The sequence below is a fragment of the Homalodisca vitripennis genome, chromosome X (assembly GCF_021130785.1).
Source record: "Homalodisca vitripennis isolate AUS2020 chromosome X, UT_GWSS_2.1, whole genome shotgun sequence".
Lineage (NCBI taxonomy): Eukaryota > Metazoa > Arthropoda > Insecta > Hemiptera > Cicadellidae > Homalodisca > Homalodisca vitripennis.
Window position 1 is genome coordinate 63,708,561 of NC_060215.1, and position 24,256 is coordinate 63,732,816.

At 31.6% G+C, this 24,256-nt stretch overlaps 1 protein-coding gene across 3 annotated transcripts in view; it reads right to left on the reverse strand.

The window, feature by feature from the left end:
- The window catches only part of LOC124369085 (latrophilin-like protein LAT-2), a 381,707-nt gene that overhangs the window by 28,218 nt on the left and 329,233 nt on the right, over positions 1-24,256 (reverse strand). For all 3 annotated transcript variants that reach the window (XM_046826807.1, XM_046826804.1, XM_046826808.1), the window contains 6 exons: positions 18,217-18,354; positions 12,783-12,893; positions 11,103-11,446; positions 10,870-11,007; positions 6,390-6,591; positions 522-622 (listed from right to left, as the gene is read on the reverse strand). In XM_046826807.1, the coding sequence (XP_046682763.1) occupies positions 522-622; positions 6,390-6,591; positions 10,870-11,007; positions 11,103-11,446; positions 12,783-12,893; positions 18,217-18,354 (1,034 nt within the window). The remainder of the gene's footprint in view (positions 1-521; positions 623-6,389; positions 6,592-10,869; positions 11,008-11,102; positions 11,447-12,782; positions 12,894-18,216; positions 18,355-24,256) is intronic.

The following is a 24,256-nucleotide window of genomic DNA, read 5'->3' on the forward strand; positions in this document are numbered from 1 at the left end:
AATTTCACGAGTATCTGGGGCGTGTATTTAACATGATTTTAAGAATCCTGCAATATGCTTCGTACAATGTATCCATAGATGCTCAACCTACGAAGTAGGCATACTATTTATGCTGTTGTTACTTATATAACATCCATGAATCGTATGGAAATTTGAAAAAGTGGTAATCAGACTGTTTGTTATATTGTTGAAACTTGCATTCTGGTGACTTCAACGTCTCATATATCTTTACATTATAACTTTTAACCGAAACTAATTTTGTATATTCTTTCCTCTATATTGTGGATAAATTAATTTATATGGAGGATATAACTGTTATTGATAAAAAAAGGGGGCTAGTAAAACTCTTTTATTACTTATTCTTAATTATTTTAATTTATGGTATTCATAAACTTAAAACGTCATATTTTTAATTTAAAGTAGAAAACTATATTATTAATCGGATAGGGTAAATAAATTATCGAAAGAGATTGAGTTTTAAAGCCAAAGTAATGAAAGGTTGTTATCACTGTTTTAACTACCTGGTGAGCTGAGCCCCTGCGCTGTCCACTCGCCTCTGGGGAGTCGGCCGCTTCTGTCGGGCTAAACCTAATTCCTGACTTCGATGAAACTGAGCTTTTTTCTGCAACAGAATAAGCATTCAATATGCCTACTGAAGAAATACTAAGATGGGTTGAAAACACCTAAGTGCTTAGATGCGCTCTTAAGAAAATCTACTGTTCTTAATTCGTAAAGTGATAACGTGACAATTAGATTACTATGCTATTCTGTATACGGCTACTACCTAACTAGTATTGTTTTCCTTTGTAACTTAATTTTCATTGAAGGCATATTTTTATCAGAATTTTTAGTTATATATATCGACATTATTGTCCTCGCAGACTATCTTCACTGTTGTTTTAATCTGTGACACATACGTAGGTATTATATTTACGTTATTTTTTGAAATAGCAGAGAAAGGAACTTTCCACAAATATCTACCTCCGTCAGCTGTGAAAACTTAAAGTTTGTCCAGAAGGTGAATATCCTTTGCATAAACTTAATTGCTTCGTCCAAATATAACCAAATACGTCATAGGTTTTATTACAGGATAAACGTCTGAAATTTCATGTGCTACCAAAGTGAAACTGCAATAAAATTTTCTATAACACTTTAAAACACATGTTTTATAGGCATTTTACATCAGAAAATGGATTATAAGATATCAATAAGAAAATGTGTACTAATACTATAAAAATGTATGTATGAACATTAATTCTATTTAGTCCTAACATATACACGTTTGTTGAATATATTGCATTGATTAGTGTTCATTTTTATCTCTTGAGTCATTTTATATAAAGTTACGCCATAGTACTAAAATAGCAATAACTTTGAAGCAGAGGAAATATTTGTATATCTAACACTGCCACAAAATATAGTGCATATATCGGAGAGAATAGCTACGGAATGGTGGCGAAGTGATCCGGACACTCTATTACTTTGCCTCGTCTGTCTGATACGAGAGAAATGCTCAAAATCCATGTGGATTTGTGATCTACCTATACAGAGAAGACGGCCACACTGCAGATGTTCATGGCCGAATAATTGACAGTCGATAAATTATACCATACATCAGACATTTACTTATGAACTATCAAATTCATATTAAAGTTGGGATTTGTAATTCATTTATATTTTATTGTAATCATAAATAATCATATTTGTAAATATATATTTCACATGACATTTAATAGATTGCTGGCTGTTAACAAATAAGGTGATTTAAGATTGTTAGAGCACATAGATAAACTGCCTAAGTAACCCATGTGTGGTTTAGTAATCAGCTGTGTGAAACTAAACAAAATTACCACCATAAGCTTAAAATCAGAATATTTGACGCCCTTGGGGCAGAGTATTTCTAAACCCACAAGAGGCACATAAAGAGTAAGAACTTACAAATAAAAATTGAATACAGGAACAGATTTACACAATACACACACACACACACACACACACACACACACACACACACACACACACACACACACACACACACACACACACACACACACACACACACACACACACACACACACACACACACACACACACACACACACACACACACACACACACACACACACACACACACATATATATATATATATATATATATATAATAGCTCTAGATGCCTAAAATCACCATACAAAAACTAACCAATTCTTACAATAATATAGATGAACATGCGAAAATTTCTGAACACTTAAAACTGTTAGGCATTTTAAGTAGTGGAGTGCCTTTACGGATATAATTGTAATATTTCTTTAGGAGACGAGTTTTGGATTCTAAGGTTAACCTACTCTAAGGGCGTTGTAAATTACTACTTTTCGTACATGAGTATTACTGAGAAGTCCGTATTGGATATAATGGAACGAAGTTATAGTTCTGACTTCAACAAAATAGAACAGTATTACTCACTGATAGGGAAAAGGACTTGTTTGAACTAACATAACAACTATCAAAAGGAAAGTTGGAAATACTTTTCTTTTATAACACAAACATTTTCCAACCCCAAGAACTCGAAGTCTTTTTAACTTGGAACCAATTAGGTTCTTGTTCTCTTCCATTCACAAATACTTTAAAGCTCAAGTTCGATAATATGATACACATTTCATAATAACCAATATTATATAACCAATTTCCTACAACAATTTTGTTAATAGTCAGCCGAATATAAAAAAAATTTGATCACATTAGGTCGGTTATCTTTATAGTTAATCCTCAGTTTTGGTGATCAGGGCGATTCTAATTCCATGACGCATAGGACAGACTGGGAACTACTACAGAATACACTACGTAGCATATTTCCAAACGTGTCATAAAACAATCCCTGCAACTTTTATACTTCCATTTCTTACACATATCAATATTTTAGTTACCTAATCCATTTCTCACACGTCAATTATAATTACGTTTAATAAAAAACATTACATAGACCTACTGTAGATTAAAATATTTTATCATACTAAAAACCTATCATATTTTTACGGTTGTAAATAATTGAGTTCACAATAGCCGAAAAGAATGGTATGTTTATACATCAAAGTATGTTGGGTATACAAAATGAATAACTCTCCAAATAATAATAAAAAGTGCAGGAGTGTTTGTGAGGTTCTGATTTCATGAAGCAGATAGAAATACTATTTATAACGATGAGGATGTTCTAAGAACGCTGACCAATACAATACCACAAAGCGCAGTCCGGCATTCCTTTATTCCTCGTTTATTCACTTGACATATAAAACATGACCATCGACGGATTAGTTTCCAAGTAATTCTTAACTTACTTCAAAATTAATTTTACTACCTCCGTCCAGTGAAATAATAAAATCAGATAAAATCAGTTGATGAATTTCTAAATGATTATTAATTTATTAACAAAAACTATGTAAGATAAAATATATCCAAGAATACCTTCCTCGATATCTATTGTTGTTGTTTTATACATTAGTTAATTTGAAACCATTTTGTTATCTCATCCTGTACGATTATTATGTTATAGAGGCAACTGTTTAATGTTGCATAGAAACGTTCTATGTGTTTTGTTGTTGTAAAAAGTTTATTATTTTATTTTAAAACTTTTTTATATCTCGGACTGTTTTGTGAATTGCAATTTCTCAAAGACGTAACTAGGAAGAATCTGAGAGCTTATAAAATAAATGAGATATAAAGAAATAAAATATCTGATGTATCGGATGAAAACATTCAAACAGCTTTCTACCCAGCTTCAAACCCAATAAAATCGGTTTTTGAGATAATGTAGTTGTGGAGTAAGAGTTCCTACATTTACAACTTCGAAGTAAAAAAAATAAGAATTAACTTTACCGACTATAAAATAGACATTGCGAAGTTTAAAATCAGGTTATAATGTATTGAGTTCTAATTTTGATGCAGACTTTCTAAATGAAAGTTAAATGGTTCATAGTGTCACAAACATCATCACGTTTCGTCCCGTTCTCATGTGTGTACATTTACATTCAGTCAATCGTTCCTATTCAGAATACTGAGAAAACCTTTCGGGTATTATTTATCAATACTGCGTTATTAGTAGATTTGTATTTGATAAAAATCTGTTTAAAGATTTATTTAACTCGAAATGCTGTAACTACCTCGCTTCTGAAAATATAGAATTTTACATTTTGTTTTTAACAACTAAAAAGGCACTTAATAATCCGTTAAAAATTACATGGTAGTAACTAGTCTAATGATTCAGTAGTTGTTCTTGAATCTTTTAAAGATAATGCACAGAGGTTGCAAAGAGAAGCAATTTCTTTAGCTAGGAAGAACCAGGCAACCAAAATGTAGGAGCCTTTTCAGCTTTACACTGTAGCCTCTTTAGTTGAGTAGTTTTTGGAAGTTTAGAAGAAAGTTTATGTGCTACCACGACGGACAGGACGGAACCCTTAGGAAGGTAGAAACATATTTAGTGTACATTTATCAGGCAAAATACAAATCTTCGTAATATTAGATTCTGTAGTTTCAGAGACTTAGTGATAAATGAGTTTGCCCGTGGTTTGGGTCAGTGATGTGGTTCAATGGCTAACACATTCCTGCTTTGTTGTATATGGGTTTCTGGAATGCACGAAATTCAATTTATCATCCTGCCATAAAGTTACTCGGACCTGAGGAACACATCATGATCTTATATTTGGTGCCACTAAATATTTCTGCTAAGTGTATTACAAATCTACTAATATGTAGGCCGAAAATATACGGTTCATTATAATCATAAACGTTTTAAGTTTAATTTAAGATTTTATATCTCAGATGCAATTTTGTACGGAGTGTAAGGTTGTAAGTTTAATAAAACTTTTAATAAAAACATTAAAAATAGAAAATAATACGTTTTTAAATGCATATTCTGGCAGCTTTTGTGAAGTTGCCAGAATTTGATGATTGCTTCAAGCTTTTTAGGGATGGATATTAAAAGTTATCATGATTAAAAAAAAAAAACTGGTAAAAACAACTCTAATATCTTTAGTTACACTAAGTTATATATGTTTGGTTTCATGTCTTACTTTAACACCCATTCCTTAATTTAGTATCACCTATCGTCAGAGATGTAATATATGAAGAAATTTCAGTAAACTCGATTTACTTGGCGTTTTAGTGGTAGATTTTTAAGATATATTTTATCTCACTTGATTTTTGCCAATACGTTGATAATAATAATTTTGTTTATTTTCAATAATTTGCTGTGTATTTCTTACTTTGACCAACGCACATACCAAATCCGATCGGTACCAAAGATTCGATCCTCCTTCCAGCCTCGTTATCTAGAGAGTAAGTGTGGGTCTTCCTTTGGGTTATAGTCCTAATGTCAATAGTTTAAAACTTTTTGAAGTAGTTATCAGTTCGAAACACGGACCACTGAGCAAACAAAACGACAAGGCCGATGAAACACTTCGTTATCAGTTCGACACAGTGACTACTGAGCCAACCAAATGGCAGAATGAACCCGTCGAAATGGCTCCTTATCGATGTGACACACTAACCATTTATCCGACCAGGCAGAGCCAAAACTGGCAAATTTTCCAGTTACTCTGATACACTGACATACCCAGTGACCCGTTATCGCTGTTGGTTATATGAGTTCTGGGAAATTCGTTTGCAGTCCACACCATGCCGCTGTATGCTTTAGTTTGTAAATATGTTATAAAATTGTAGAACGTATTTGAAATTAATATAGAATTGTTTGGAAGTGGAAATTCACATACCCTAAAAGGTCGCCAGAAGTTGACTTGGCTGAAAGTAATGCCACCAAACGTCCCTATATGCATACGCAATTCAACTCTAGAACTACTTTGGTCACACTTTGAAGACCCTTCTTCAGTCAATAGATGTTACAACGATAACAGTTTTCGTTTCATTTAACATCTGTATAGAAAGTGTCATAAAATTTCAAATATTTAATTATGTGATAAATGTTTCGACACTTTTTAGAACCAAAAACTCTAGATGTTAGTTATAAGACCAGCCTTGTGATTCTAAAAATTAAGTTTATTACATGTAGTTTTTTTAATAAATAGAGCTTGTCAACTGATTATAATTTAATTATATCAGACAAACACGTATTTATAATTTTTTCACTCTTACATCTCACTTATAAGGATTACAAATATATTCTGCCTTGTTCCAAACCTTTTGTACTCTGCGGTACGTCGTCCCTTTCATATAGGATAATTATGTTATGTAGGAACAAACTGAATCTACTGTCTTGATTTTTCTGCACTTATAGCTTTTATTATTCACGAGAAAGTTTATTTCAGGACGAAGAACGTGTTGCAATCCAAATAACAAAGTATTATAAGGTAAAGTGTATCAACAACTGATTGGCTATACTCACCGACTAGTCGTATGTCAACGGCAAGGTTAGGTGAGGAGAAAGCCAGGTTACTGCCAGGTGTAGACATTCTGGCACGACTCGTGTACATGTTGATTGTTTCCACCAGCTGTCGAGAAACTGAGCCGTTCCCATCCGCCTCATCCAACACTGAAGTATTCATCTCTAAAATGCTGCTCAGCACTTGCACCATACTTCTTGCAATCTATAACAATAGCAACCCAATGTAAATGTGCTTTTAAACACTCCTACCATTCAATTAGTACCACTTTTCATAGACCATACTGTATATTTCCCATCATAAAATGAACTTTTGAACATATCACATTTATTAATTCCCTATTGAAATTATACATGAATCGTGAACTTTTGTACTTTTCGATGCGGTTAAAAACTACGCACACTATCCTTAAAAAAAGAGTTAGTAATCAGAAAACTATTAGTTAAATGGTTTATCACTGGACGGTATAACCAGATTCTGAAGATATATTTACCCAATTATTCTGTATGAAATGGTGCTCGTTCTTATTTTCCTCAGGAAATATGAAATCAGTATTAATGGTATTATTGTTCTTTTCATGAAGATCTTTAATTTCAGTGGTTGCATAATAAAGTATACTATACTAAATATTTGGGTTGCATCTACACTTAAATATTCAATTTGAACATGAACAACTGAAACTTTTTACAAGGAGATTGAAACATGTGTTCACCACTTAGATGTAACCATAACGAAACTGGGTTATTTACGGGTAAGTAAATTATAGATCTTAACTAGCAAAACTTTTCTGTTTATTCTGTTTTGAATTCCATCTTACCTAACAGTTTATTAAGTAAATAACTACATTGCTGGTTCTCTGTGAGAACATTTTATTTGAATAGAGTTTTATCAATTTATTTCCTTAGAATTTTATTTTTCAATTTAACGACTTAGAAGGACTGGCATGATAATTAGTTACATATTTGGTTTGATGTGGTTTATACAAATTCTTCTACATAGCTCGTTCATTATATTTTACTGGAATGCTGACAATAACGTAAAACTTGCTTGAATCCTATTTCCAACATTATATGTATACTGCCTGCTTCTTACATTATACCAGCATGCTGAAATATCTTAAGAACTGTATGAATGTGGTTTATTATATGCAACATGATCTGTTCTGATTAGATGTGGTTTGAGGCAGCTGATCTACATGGCTTGTTCTATTATTCTACTATGATGTGATAAAGATGTCCGTCAAATTAATCAAATTCCTTAAATAGCTTTCATTTCATATGGAGGTATTTATGTTTTATTTTTATAAAATGTGAACTGATTTGAACATAGTCATAAATATATTTTACTACAAACTTTCTAAATTTTTATCATTAACCAAGACACATTTATGGATATGTACTCCGCTTCAAGGGCTAGCCTGAGAGCAATTTATACATGATTGCATTAGGCATGCATCATCTTCGCCGGCAGCTGTACGCTTCAACGGTTACAGGGTGGCATCAAGCATCCACCGGATTTATGACCAATCTCTGTCATTACTTTAATATAGCTTAGTGGTTAAAGACTTCTTCATGAATACCAACAATCTTGCCTTTGATATAAATTATGCCTATAATATCTTAATCGACGTTGTTAACTGAAAATTCGTTTAATTACATACATTTAAGAGTTATAACAACGATATTTTCAAAATACATTTATAAAAATATATGTCATTTTGTAACACGGCAGTTAAAAATTTTTAAATTGCACTATTTTTATGTATATAAAATCGATAAATTGTCCTTTAACGTTGGGCGAGTACAAAGTAGACTCTACTGTCCAGAGACTGCAATAAATAGTTATGAGGTGAATAAATAAGAGGTCATTCTAAGTAGTAATAACTTATCCAGTCCGTAGCGAAAGAAGAATTAAATAGCTGCTCTATCGATAACATAAGAAAAAACTTAAATGAAACGAGTAATTTTGTTACTAAAATAATTAGTTGGAAAACAAAAATCGATTGTTCAATAGCTGTATATAAGTTTATATAATAATATACAAACACACAACAATTTTATAGAGATTGAAAAAAGTAAATTGTTTTCTAAACTCCAGCAGATTTTAGAAGGATATATCAGTTTGTTTTAAATTAACAGTTAAACTCGCGTTTTAAAGATTAGAGATGTGTTTGTAAGTGTTATTTAGTTTAAGTAACAATCATCTATCTATACTAACTACTGAGAAAAGTATAAATATTAATTAATTATAGACCTTAAATACTTTGGTTCTTAATTATTCCATTCTGGTATTAAATTTAAAACCAGCATTCAGTATAATAACATTTAGGAAATATTATACGTTATATATTTTTATAAATGTATTATATATGACACAATTCTTTTAAATCATTTGAGTCTATTTAGATTAAACAATAATTTTGTTCAAATCAATATACTGAAAAAACATATTTATATTCTATATAACATATAGAAATTCTAAGCAAGAGTAATCTTTACGTAACGTCATGGCCCTCCTTCTTACTTTAACGGGCATCTAAAAGGCTCCTCGTTTTGGTTTCCAATTATGTTGCAGACATTATTACAGTACTAACATTTTCATAATTTAATCGTAAAAATGAATTACTCGTATTGATAATACTTGCAATGTGGTACAAATGTTGACACATGACCTGTTAAACGGCAAATCTGGTACAAACTAACAAGTGCCAAGAAAAGTTAAGCTCAGCCAAATTCTTAAACATTATAATATACAACTAGATTAAAGAACTAGCAACTAATCTTTATTTACTTAAAAGTTAAGTAGTATCAAGCCCGTACAGATAAATATCAGCTGCAACATGGCGGTAGTTACTAACTTCTTATTTACATCAAACCTAATTTTATCTTTTAAAAAGTTAAGCATTAACAACAACTGATGTTTATTCACTTCACCGATTGTTTTACTAAATTTAAACTGAAAATAAAACATATTAACATTTAATATTTGGAAAGAACCATATTTTATTCATTATACAGGTGTCCCACAAGTAACCCGACCAACTCTTAAGTAGTTTACTCTCATAAAAATATGAAAAGGTTCATATAAACACATGTCCAGACACGCTTTGTTAGCGAGCTACGGCTAGCAAAATATTTCGCCCGATTTTCTAGGAAAGGACGGCAATATCTGTTTATTAAATGAGTTCTTCTTCAAAAAGGTAACACAGCATACTTTTAATTTACTTTTGGTAGGAACAATCCAATGTATTATATTTAGTACAAGAGTAATTAGTTTACTACTTTTAATATAATTAAGTTCTTTTAAGTTATTGTTATAGGTTGTCATCCGAATAAAACGAAAACAAAGTTAGAAAATAAAAATAATAATCTTACCACAAATTAGAATGTTTTATATTGTTACTTCTAAATCTTACAATTGGTATTAATACTAGCTACATTTACTGTGTTGGAAAGTAAAACCTATCATAAACAAAACTGTACAACAAAACACACAGGAAACATTTGTATTTACATGTTTGTGTAAATTGAGCTGTAAACTATCTATTTGGAAGCTTGGACTATTTATCACATTAAAACTAATTTTTTAAATAGCAAAGACTAGAGTAATGCTTGTTGCTTTCTGTAATCGTAAACGATGATAAATATAAACTATAAAACTCATTATACACAATAAAACTCAAATGTTGAGGCACTATGTCAAATCCATGTCACTAAAGGCTCCTCACCCAAATTGACGTTTGTAAATGATATAAAACACTATTAATAATGAATTTTGCAATGTGCTATTAATGATAATATATCAAAACAACACATTATAAATATTATAATAAATTAACGTGATTACAAAACTTCACAAAATACCTTAAACTTGTACAGTCGAATACTCTTAGAATTCGGAATTACAATTCTCGGCTTCCCTGTAAATATGTACATACATCCGAACATGATCTTGATAACTTTACCCAAAAACTCCTCTTTCTCTGCAATAAGTCTTTATACCCTGATCTCTTTGATTGGACTGAAATGCATTCTTCCGAATTTGCTTTACGGAAGTATCACCTTCCCGTACTTGGGAACGGATAAAAATGGTCCGTAGCAAACCACTCTGCGTTTGTGCTAGATATATAGCAGTATATATCATTTTACGTTAAGTAAATCATAAGAGCAAATATTCATAGTTTTCATAGCGGATTTTCCTTAACCAAAGCCTGTGAACTAAAAACAACGAACTAAAAAGATAGGGATTGTTTGTTTTATTCACTAATTTCTGAAAATTATTATCTTAGAAAGTAGCTATGCACATTCATTGATCTTCTAATTATTTTGGGTTCAAATTCACTAGTATGAAAGATAGAGCTTTAACTAGAATTTCATTGTGCAAATTACATTCTAAATTAGGCTATATTGAAGAATTTTGTTCTGCAGAAGTAATCTGGGATCCTCTTAAAAATAAGCAAAAGTATTTTTGACTAAAACTTACTTTTTTGTCTACAAGTGCATAAGTAAGCACCTGTCTTAACTGACTAGTTGCTTCTAAGAACATAGATGCGTTGATCTGGGACGGTAGTCTAGTAAGATTCTCTAGTCGAAGGGTTAACTGTTCAGCGACTGAGTAGCCCTACAAAAAATACCTCATAATTAGTTACAATACTCTTATGAGGGTTAAAAGGATTTGCCTCTAGTCCTACAATAAAAACATTTGGCAGGTCTTACCTCTTCCTCACAGTTAGAGTCCTGGACAGGAGACCAAACAACCCTATCTCCCATCACGAGACACGATCTCTCTGCAAAAGCTTTCCCGGTTCTAGACAACTGGTTCTGTATTTTAGCTTCTTTTTTTCCTCTTTCATCATCAGACAAAAATAATGAATCCGCATTTTCTTTATTTATTGTCTTTTTCGTTTTCGACTTGTACGATAGGTCTTGGCCCTTGTAATCTCGCACTACGCTGGATAACAGTCCGAACGGGCATTCCAACTGTACTGTAGTATTGAACTCCACCTCAGGCCATACAAATGTTCCTTTCTTTGTATTTTGTACGTCAGGTGAGCACCTTTCTGAAAAACAAACATGGCACAAGAAGTAATTAGTATGAAAACAATATTATTTAGCAAATGGCTTTAAAGTACCATTAGATTATTATTTTCGGCTTTTGTATTCTACTTTTTTTATTTGGTTATTGTTAAAATTTTTGTGATTTTAGCATGAAATTAAAAATATATTGAACAATATGTGGCTAAATGTTTAGGATTTATGCAGTTTGAAATATTTATAAAGTTTGAAATATTTAAATTGTAAAATAAGTAATGTATATGAGAGCAATGTATACTTCAATAGTTTATTATATATTCATAAAATGTTTTTAATAAAAAATTGCAATTCTTCTTTAATAATAACCTGTAAATGATTTGTCATAATAGATCTCTCGTGTAAATTCCACTGTGCAATAGAAATTTCAGCACAAAAGTAAACGTTTCTGGGGTAAAAGTTGTTTTGTTGAAATAGTCCTTCGAGCTACTATGAGATACCGACGACAAATTAATGTAGACACCATTGTGATATTGCCACATAACGTTCGCGGTATAGTGCAGTTAATTGCTCGGTAAACACCTCGTTTCCGGGAGAATCGAGTTTTCACTGTTGAGCAGTACATTTTTCGTCATTTATTTGCTCATGTTTTAGATATACTTTGTTTGAAATATCCAGATACTGCCTAAAAAGGAAAAATTGTCTGTTCCGGGAATGTTGATCAGTTACAGACAAGATGAGAGCTATGCAAACGGCCATTTTACGAGCGCTTTTAACCGAGACTAATATATAAAGCTTTGTTATCCCTTACATAAACTCGAGTGGACTATCAGTAATCTCTCATATTTCAAAAAAGAGAGCTGAGATGGTAGTGAATAATTTTAAATCTCCTGCATATCACTTACGCAGTGTACAGGATCTGAAGCAGCCGAATAAACGAAAGCATCCAGCGTACTACGAGATATGGTTTTTTGGTAATGTTTTGATAACTATGAAAGTATTCACCAATTACAATTTAACAAGAGTGGTAAAGGGAAATTTCAAAATACTTAGATTTAGAAATCCAAAAGTCTTTTGTGGTTTATTAAAAACCGTTGCAAAATCGTAAAATTGGAATGTATTGTCTCACATCACATCGCCCGCTCCACTTTCTTTGGAAATAGAGTCAAAAATTTTGTGTGCAGAGGCATAGTCACACAGTTTATTGCTATTCTTGAAGATGTAAATGGCATGGTATTCTTGGATGTTTCTTGATGGATGTTAATCGTTTTAGAAGTAAAAATGTAAACTTTAAAAGCAATGAAAATGAAGAAGCTTAGATATTTTGAATTTATTGCTCCAAAATATAATTGAAATATAATTTACCTTTCAGTTGACAATAGGTTCCATTATACCCAGGTGGACAGTTGCAAATTATTTTATTCGTTTTCTCCACACATATGCCACCGTTCTTACAAGGCTTTTCAGCACACATATCTGAAAATGTATACGAAAAAACATATATACAGACTTAAACACAGCTTAAAACATGCTTATGATATAAGATTACATGTTTTACGTAAGCTTTTTATTATTATACTACCAGTTTCCCACTTCAAACAGTAATTATCATGTCATGCTTCATTGGAAAAAGTTTATTCTATTGTAATTACGGGGCCATGGTTAAAAGCACCAATTCAATCATTTTCATGACACTCTGAGTTGTATGAAAGTATTAGAATATCAATAGGAGACAAAATTCGCTTAGATAAATATTTGCCATCTGTTTGTATTTTAAGGTTAAAATATATAACGCACAAATATTAAAGTTAATCAATATAATTTTAAAATCCTGTTTCTCTTATTCGATGAAATCAAAGAACAACAAATCAAACATTTTACATGGTTTTGAAACACCAACTATTTCAAATTTTTGGGTTCAAATTTCACATAACGCTTGAATTGTGCGAAGTGAAATGAAATGAAAAATGTCTTTATTAGAGGCGAAGTTAGGACTATAAAGTACTCTCTACCACTTAACCTCGTTCTCGTTCGTTATCTAAGTGGTTAGATATAATGAACACCACTCTAAAAAAATATTTGGTTGGCTGGCACAACGGCATTTTCAATATTAAATGACATATCTAAACATTATTAAGAAATATGTTTGCCATGTTAGTTATTATGAAACAGATTTTGTAACAGTGGAGGCATTTTATGTTTTGAGTTTTTTCATCTTATCGATATGAGATACAAAATATCTATTTAGAGTTTAAAATTACAATTGTACGTAATATTAACAATCTTTTATTTTAAACCAGGTTTAAAACCTGTGGGGGATACTTTTTCTTAGCCACCGCTTACGTCTAAATAAGGCACACTACCAAAAAGAGTAAACAAAATATCTGTTATTATTAATAACTATCCAAAACTAATTCAAAATAAAAGATTCTTATTGAAATACAAATGAAAGAAAATTTTAAGAACTACCATCAAAACAAATCTTAGCGTACATTAGGTTTTATCACTTTTTAGTTTATCAAGGGCTGGGGGAAATGCTTTAAACCTGGTTTGCTACTTTAAAGCAGTCTTGTTTAATATTATAATAGTATTTAATTTTACTTTAATTGTAATAGAAAAAGGTGAGTGTCGATTTATTTCTCGAAGTATAATGTCTCGCTCTTCTTGATAAAGATGTTATTGACATAAAAACAGTAGTACTATAGGAAAACATGTTCAATATTTGAAGTACGCCTACCCCTTGCTGAGATTAAAGCAATAATTTTTAAGAAGAAAATGTACCTTAAATAATAATACATTTATATTTAAACGGATGTATCAATTTTCTCGAATATTGTGTTACATATAATAATAAGGGAAGAATGAGTACAGCGTTTCAGGTTTTCTCAAAATTCGTTGAGAGAACTAATAATGTAGCTAGGAGTGTGAAAATCACTGTACCCAGCAGAGTCCTAGATATGGGCCAAAAAAGAATGATTGTTTTCATCAATTTATTCTGCAAATTCATATAAATTACATACAGTACATCATTTTAGAGATAAAAACTTAATATCACACATATATCCTGTTTTCTTTACTCTTATTCTTTCTTTAGTTATGTGAATATGCAAATACAGTACTTAATTTGTTTCACGAGGCAAACACGAGTTTCATTTTTTTTGATTAAAGCAACTAACTGTTAAATCTGGTCGTGCTGATGTATTTCACTCTTTGAATAAAACTTCTACCATATAGTTTCACACATCGATATATAAATGGCAGGTATATGGTTAAGTTCACATTGTACACAGCATGGTAAAAGCTACCATGGATGTACTGTACATATTTAATGCTCTATCTGGGAAAGCAAGCCCTTTCGTGAGCCCCAGAACCGAGTGTACTACCCCTTACAGTCCATGTATGGATTTAGAAAAACAAAGCCACTGAGGTTCAATGTAAACCACTAGCAAAAGGACCACCAAATGGCCATAGTCCCGCCATTTTAAGCTCGGGAGAGACCGTTTGGTATGCCGGTAATTTAAATTTAGATGAGAGTAATTACGCCTTAATCAGATCAAATGTAACACGCAGACACCACTAGACTTGTGCAGGTGATAGTTTACTGAACAACATTCACTACGTGATAAAGGTAGAATGAAAAGTTAATTGCAAAAGGATAAAATTCAGGTTTATAGACCGTTTGGGATAAAAATAGTGTTTTGGTAATTAATTAATTTTACTTTCAGTAGCTTGCTGAGTATCATCAAATGTTGTGAAGTTATAGAAAAAGTGTGTATCGATTGCGTTCAGAGAACTAACTGTCCAAGAGCGATTTACAAAATGAAGAGACAGGACAAAAGGCACTAATGCCAAATGCGCACAAGGTTATCTAATGCCAAATGACATTGAGTAAAAAATATAACGTAACAGAATATATAAATATTATACTTAAATCGAATTATTCCGAGAATATACCTAACCACATAGCCGTAATCGTCCAATCAGTTGAGGCTTAGGTCTTTGAAAAATCGGAGCTTGATAGAAAAATATTGTATCCAAGATCACTGTGTGAAGCAGCATAGACTCAGACCGAAAAAATAATTTACAAACCTGACTATATTCCACATTGTTGTCGTTATAATTGACGTTAAAACTAATCAACTTGATGCTTTATATTTAGATTTTTCAAACGCTTTTGGTGGCATTAGTGACGTAACTAAGCTGAAATATAAAGCTTAGTCACTATATGTGCAACACAAAGTGTAAAGTTAAAACTGGGTAGCTTAGAGTTATTGGGATATACTATTACCATCTTTTTGAATAGTTTTGTAATAATTTGACTGATAGAAGATGGTGAGATTTGGGAGCCACCTCAGTCTCTATTCCTGTTTTATTTATAGTACCACAACGTTCACTTTTGGAACGAAAACACTTAAACATGTTTATTAATTATATAACTCAAAGGATAAATGTAAAGTACCTGCTTTTGCGGATGATACTAAACTATTACAAGAGGTTTCTTCTTACTTTGATATACAGCTTTTACAGGATAGCTCTAGATGAGGTTCCCAGAAGATGTCGTGAAAATAAAGTAGAGCTCAACTTACCTAAATGTAATCTTTCACCGACTTCTAGTTCCTCAGCTAAATAATTATACTATAGATAGTACCAAATTAAATCGTATCATGATGAAGGACCTGTGAGTTGCCATGTTGCCCAATTTAATCGTCTGCAGTAAATGTGCAAAATCTAACTTATTTTTGATCTACGAGAGATGGGGCTTATCTTACTTTACTCTTAGATTCTTGTATACTACGTTTGGTCCACTTAATTTGATTTTAGTTGTGTTATCTGGTCGTCTTATCAGGATAGTCATTGCGGCATGATATAAAGGGTCCAACCTAGCACGACAGGACTGATTAATGTCAAAGTTGCTACAGTTACTTCATTGCTCTCGAAGATAGAGTAATAGTAATGAGTTTACATTCGCTAGAGCCATTAACACGTTTTTGGGCAGGATTTTTGTTGGTGAAGTATACGATTCTTCATCCTCAGTCAAATTGGCTGCCATACTTCGATATTCACACGATTCCAAGATATCTTAGTCAAAACGCAGTTGTCGATGAAGTACGCATACTACAGTATAGAACCTCGTCTAAAATAAGAAGGTAATCTGACATAAAAGGTTGATTTTTCAAATGACTGCTGCTTCCTTTGGTCGGGAACTGAGAAAACTTGATATCAGTCTAACTCAGAAAGGATAATTGTTTTACTGTTACTAGTTACCCTATTAGTTATTGTTTTGTCGCACGATTATTTTCTTATAAGTCCAATGTACATACTGAGTTGATTATATTATTATTATCATATTAAAACTTACACTGTACACATATCTACATTGTATTTGCCTTTCTTGAACTAATATTGATCGTATATATATATATATATATATATATATATATATATATATATATATATATGTGTGTGTAATGGCTTTACCTATTGGCATAAATAAAATAACGTGAAATATTTAATTCAATGTTAAGTTTGGAGAATGCTATTATGATGTCACTTATGAACTTTTTGTTCTCAGTGTGCTATTCGCCCATACTTGTATGCATACCATAACGTCTGTGCAGGATTGGGTTCCAAATCATTCAGACGAATGATAAACAAATGGACATGTTTATCGTTCATATTCTAATCAAATAACATTGTTACGCCATTAATTGATTTTGAACATATAAAATTTGATGCAAAATTTGAAATTTATTATTGATTAGCATATTATGAAAATTACAAATACTTGTTTGAGTTATGTTTGGTAACTAAAACGCCTGATTTAATACATTTCAATCTTGTGCATTATTTTAGTGTATAAACATAGATAAAGGATCTGTTGGTATATAGTAAGAGATTGTAATATATTTTGTATAATCCGTAAAGAAATTGCTGCGAAAATTCTACCATGATCATCCAATAACATTTGAAGAATGAAAACGTGAGAAATGATAAATATTTAGGCTAAATTTTAATTTTCAAGAATTTATCCAAACGTATTTAAGGTTTTTGAAGCGTAAATCGACATCTTTTGTTAAGCATAGAAAGAACTTTCCACCCCTAATCATAACATACTACCTGTATAATGAAAGAAAATAACTTCATATTTACGGAAGTAGTGAGTGATTTGAACTTTTTTTCTCACATCAAGTGCAGTTTTCACTAAATTTAGGCGTTATCAAAATTCGGAATTTGGGTTAGAAAGAGGTTACAAGTATACCTGGTACTTGGGTAGATCATGAGGTAAATTAACCCTCTGGTTGCGTTTCCCAGTCAATAAGCGAGATGAGTAAAATTTGCCGAGAACTGAACATTTTTTGGTCAGATAGGGGATTTAGTTGCGAATGGAAACAAGATACAAGATATAAGCTTCATACATGGTTCATGAAAGTGTAACATTATTTAAGAGTAAAATATTCAGAAGGTATTTAATAATTTATAAAATATAATATAAAATACTTAAATTTATCACATAAAATGATACTACTAAAATAAAACTCATCCGACAAAATTGCCATGTGTGGCATAAAACTGGTTGTCAAATTGATACTGTAAGTACATAAATGCAATGATTAAACAATATTAAAAGCATAACATTATTCTTGAAAAAAGTGTAAATCCTAAAACAGTTGTAGCGGAATGGTGCAGTAAGCATTACACTGTTTATAAGAAGTAATATTGCATGCGAAACTCTGCTCTGGTGTAAAAGTATTGTTTGTTTTCGCCTCTGTTAAGGCAGAACGGTATATGAAACACAGACCCAGGTCGATGTCACACCGACGTCCCGTGTAGCCCGGCGGACAAACGCATTTGTAGTCGTTGATACCATCCACACACGTGCCATCGTTGAAACAGGGCCAGGAACTACATTCGTTCGTTTCTTCTTCGCAGTAGTCTCCTGCACACAAACCGTTACATCATAGTATGGCAAGGGTGGCAATGATAAACTACAACTATTGTAACGTTAGAAACAAGTGCGAAATAAACTACTCATGCACTATATGAGTACTGTACTTATAACAATTTACTTGTGCCATGTATTTCTGTACCCACCAAATTTATTTTATTGATTATAAAACAACTCAGTTAACAACGATTGCCGATTTTTACAGACTAGGTGTGTTCCAAAATGTAGTAAAAAATAATTTGATATAATTCTAGTTATTTCTGGATTTATCAAGTCATGTTAAAAATTTTCTAAACCTTTACTACTGCCTTAATATTACTTATACTAGGATATTCTTATACTATCCTGGAAATGTAAACACCAGCTCCTGCTGAAGATTTTAATTTATTACCAGTACTTCGAGACAATATTTACGAAAACGTTAATATGCCATTAGGATGGGAAAAAATTGATATTTTGTTAAATACTGAACATTAAATAAAGGTACATTAAGTATATCAATTATGTATATTGAACTATTTATTTAACTATGCAGTGAACTAGTTGGTTTGTATGTGTTCATAACGGGTTAAAATTTGTAACTTGTTTTCCATTTATCGGTTAAAGAAGTACATTTATACCGGCTGTCCCGAAAGTCCCACCCCTCACCTTAACTTTAAAACGGATGAGAATTTTAAAATTTACTTTGAGAAACTAAAGATATTTTTAATGTAATTAACAATTACCCACTCTCATAAATAACTGACATTTGGGTACAATTCTAAATCGTTAAATAAGATGACCCATATAGTGATAGTTCAAATTGAAAATCTCGATAACAAAGCTAGGAATACGTCATATCACGTGACGCGTAATGGGCTTCGCTGAGGTAAAATTAAACATTTGTAGTTAAGAGCGCATTTTATTCTCAAGACGTTGTGAGCACAGATAGACATACAAAAACGAAAGTTTAACATTCCCTAGCAGACAATAGAGGTATTCTGTCAGCCTACTGAATGATAGGTTTCAACGAAGCACAGCCGAACTCCATGGTTAGACACGCACCATCAAGCAACTCATTTTTGCCTGGGTGGAAAATTAAAATTTAATGCTAAATTTAAAGCCTGCAGATAAAGTCTTCCACAAGGTATATATTGCCACATGATACAGTCCTGTTTTTCTTTATTGAATTAGGTTTAATACCTGTTTTTAAATAATAACAATTCTGGTAAGAGCTACCTCAAGAGGATACTACAAGAAAAGAGTGCGCTGAAATCAAATCTTGTCACCAAAGTTAACATTGGATTGATAGCTCCATCATCGAACTGGGTATTACTTATATTGAAATCAATTTTCATGCAAAATGTAAAGTTTGTAGATGAGTTAATTTTAGAGGTATCATGCGGACAGAAAGTTAGACCGACACACAAACAGAAATTAATTTTTCTCAGCTCCTCGAGTGATAGGCTTTGCAAACCCTTAGACAATAAAAACCAAGACTATTAAGAAACGAAATTTGTACCTCTATATCCAATAATGGTACCGTTTGAAAATGTGAAATTCTAACCTATTGGACGTTATTTTGAATTGTATGAACACCCCAACACACACATCACAGACACATAATTTTCATAATTATTTTTAATTTTAGTATAAAAACGTTTAAATTTAAAGTTACTAGATCTCTTAGAATTCCCCCAAAATGTATGATTGGGGGACTATGTCATTTAAAGCAGTGAACCGCCAATATCTATCATTTGAAGTATATTCGATGAGTCATGCTATTAAAATATCAAAGCCTCCAGACCAACCGTTTTTGCAAAAGTAGAGTAGCCTACATTTAGAAATACATTAAAAAGGAGATTTTAATTTTCTCAGTTGCTCAGTGCCTTCCCTGTAATTGATTAACTTGCTTTTTGGTTCTATGGAGGTTATGCCTAAACTATCTATTTGTCTATTTCCTGATCATAATTTTTAAATATAATTCTTTACACAATTCTTCTAGTTTTAATTCTTAAATATACTGTATATAAAACAAAACATAAAAACATAATTGTAGTAATGTACTGTTTGTAAAGGAGAGGCAGTCACTGGAGGGGGGGGGGAGTTTATTACACTGTATAATTTCATTGTACTACATTGAGCTCAAGGAAAATATTTTTTCTTAAGTTTTCTCTGCTACACTGTTTTTCCATAGTAAAAAAGTCGCATTAAACGTAAATCATCCTACCTGTGGTGTTAGATTACATAAATACACAGCTCCTACCTACCACAAGACTTAAAGTTTTAAATTACCATGGAATTCCCACGGGAAACATTTTTTAGGTAGTTATTTTTGCAGCAATTTTCGTTTTCATACCCACATAGAAAGTCAAAGCCAGCATAATACCAAATTAAATGTAATTAATAATGCAACACTTAATAAACTTCAGACGATCTCATTCTAAAAACAATAGGTTGCTTCTTAGGTGACTGAGACAGTTTAAACTTTTCTAATAGAATGTATTATAATCTGTACAATTACAAGTGATACAAGCAATGCCATACAACCAGCCAATAACTCACCACTGTTATACAATTATAAATCTGCAGCTAATCCAATTGCATACCATGACGCGACCAACTCATAACCAACAATCGAACAATCTATCTGTAAATTATGAAAACACGAAGCCCCTGTTGGCGATTTACTACTTTCACCATAATGTAACTGAACCACACACAATTCACAGCTTATGACGTAAAAGCTTTTGCTGAAAATCACTATGGGATTATTCTGCGGTAAACGTTTGTTGAAAATAGCCATATTAATGAAGCCGTGATTGGCGTTTCAGCAATATCACACAAAAATTCATATCCTGACTCATTAAATCCTTAGATTTCATCGTGGATTTAGCAGTATAAAAAGCAGAAATACTCTCTATGCATATCCCAACGTATTATACCTGTAATGGAAATATCCAATAAAAATTAAAAAATTTGGATTAGGGAACTTAGAATTTGGGTTATTAAAGAAAGACATTTTCAGCCGTATTAGGTTTTGTTTGGTTGAAAATTGTATCGGAAGGTTAAAAATTTTAAAAACATTTTTGACTTGATAGAATTAAAATCAACCGTCAAAAGCGTAACTAAAAGTTAAGTTTAGGTTAAGCCAACAAGATAAAAGGAGATTATTTGGCTGAATGTTGTGACTTAGGGTATTTAGATATCATTCTTTACAACGCTGATATAACTATTAGTTGGGCATCTGACGGTTGGTTATAAGTGTATAAAGCTAAAAAATGGGACATATAGCAAAATTTTTGTTTGAACACAGTTTTGGCTAGTGAACGATTTCTTTTTCTATGGGAAATTAATCCATTGATTTCATAAATAACTAGATGGATTATACAACATAAGTTGCCTCTAGGTTCCCAAAATAAAATGTTTTGATAAAGTGTATAGACCGTTTCATATGCCTAGACTTAATTAGAACATATATCCGATCTGATCAATGAAATCCAAAAGCTTTTAGATGATAATACTATACCTGATTATCATTGTGGAAGAACATAATTAGAGGAGTCATTCAACTGTAACGGGACCGCAAACCTCTCTCTGCACCCCCCCCCCCTCACCAACAATAGATTTGTAAACCAAGTGGTAATGGCGGTTTTGAGGTTTACTGCATTATATTATGATACAATAATGGATCGTTTATTGAATATTCGCTTTGTGATACAATGGTTGTTCTAAAGTGTTTAATTTTATAATAAAGTAAAGTATTTATTGTATAGTATGTAGGAATATGAAATCGTAATTTTATAAAAGAGTATTTTTAGGATGTATTGTCAAAATAATTTACAATTATGAATCATCAACAAATTCCTATTTTTATGGTGAAATAATAAACGATAGAGTGATAAACAGTACACTGAGAACAGGTGTCCATCTCGTCACAGCTGTTACAAATTTGCACCATATTAGGAGTACAAGGTTTTAGAAAGTGTAATAGGCCTCAGTTTGTTAGAGGAAAGTTCACAAACAGTACTCACAAACCGTATCACTATCTATCCGTCACATATTTCTATGGTGAATTAATAAACGATAAAGTGATAAACAGTACACTGAGAACAGGTGTCCATCTCGTCACAGCTGTTACAAATTTGCACCATATTAGGAGTACAAGGTTTTAGAAAGTGTAATAGGCCTCAGTTTGTTAGAGGAAAGTTCACAAACAGTACTCACAAACCGTATCACTATCTATCCGTCACATATTTCTATGGTGAAATAATAAACGATAAAGTGATAAACAGTACACTGAGAACAGGTGTCCATCTCGTCACAGCTGTTACAAATTTGCACCATATTAGGAGTACAAGGTTTTAGAAAGTGTAATAGGCCTCAGTTTGTTAGAGGAAAGTTCACAAACAGTACTCACAAACCGTATCACTATCTATCCGTCACATATTTCTATGGTGAAATAATAAACGATAAAGTGATAAACAGTACACTGAGAACAGGTGTCCATCTCGTCACAGCTGTTACAAATTTGCACCATATTAGGAGTACAAGGTTTTAGAAAGTGTAATAGGCCTCAGTTTGTTAGAGGAAAGTTCACAAACAGTACTCACAAACCGTATCACTATCTATCCGTCACATATTTCACTGAAATACTATTTTTGTATATAATCCTGATATTGTTTCATATTGCATGTAATAATAATTCTGAATGGAGTTTGAATGAATTTCTATAAATTTAGGGCTACTATTTTATCCTAATAAGGCCAAAATATTAAGAACAATAAAGGAAAAATAATTATTCTAACTGTGCAAAAGTTTAATTTTTTGTTTTTTTTTGGGATTATATTATTATGATTCATGACAAACATCGATTAAGATTTTAATATGGATCACGTTAAAGTAATTCAAATTTATATGTTCAATGTGTCAGAGACAACATCATAGACCACACAAATAGTTTAATATTATTGAATTGTTATTGGATTTAGTATTTTCGTGTAACTTTGTACCTATTGATGAGTATATTTTATTATTATTGTACCAATTAGAGCTATATGTTAAAATAATACAGATCCTGTTGTAATGTGTGTAACATGTGTATTCAAACGTTATAAAGGATTATATTTATTGTTTTTTACTTAATGTTTTTTGTTATTCTTATTGATTTTATGTTAAAACGCAATTTTATAAAAGAAATTGTCAAAAATAGTTGCTGACCCTGAAAGTTATTTTTTTAAACTTAACAATTGTAATTTCGTTTAAATTAAATATTAAAAGGATAGTGTGGTAAAAATGAAATAGGCAAGTTATTAATTACAATATTGATTTAAATGACAGAATTGTTGAAATGTATAAAGAAAAGAAAACTTAGAACTTAAATTAACTTTTATGTGAGGTACAAAAAGTGTTGGCAGACAGTTAGTCTATAACTCACGGCTCTGTGGCTGATAGAGCTTGAAGAAAATCACTTATGTTCATTGAGGTTGATTTGACTGAGAATAGATTAATACTTTCAACGTGTTCAAAAGTTAACAATAAGAACGTACTCAAGTAAAATACAATTTAAAATTGAAAATAAAGAGTACTGCTGACCCTTGTTATATCACACTTAAATTAATTAATTAGTGGTAGTGATGACCATGAATAATGTTTCTAAGTCGCAAAATCATCTTCATTGTGTACCATTTCCTGTAAGAACTCCAGAAGAACATCAAAAATTACATCTATCACAGATATTAACTGGAAGTCCAATGGGAATAGAATGCCTCTTTGATTGCATTTTGAACATTGTCTGCTCTGATTAAAAAAGGTGCATAGGTACACTCACTAAACAATTCAAAATTAGAAAAAAGATATTATTAAATCTGATATTATCAAATAAAACGAATATTAAGATTAATTAATTACCAGT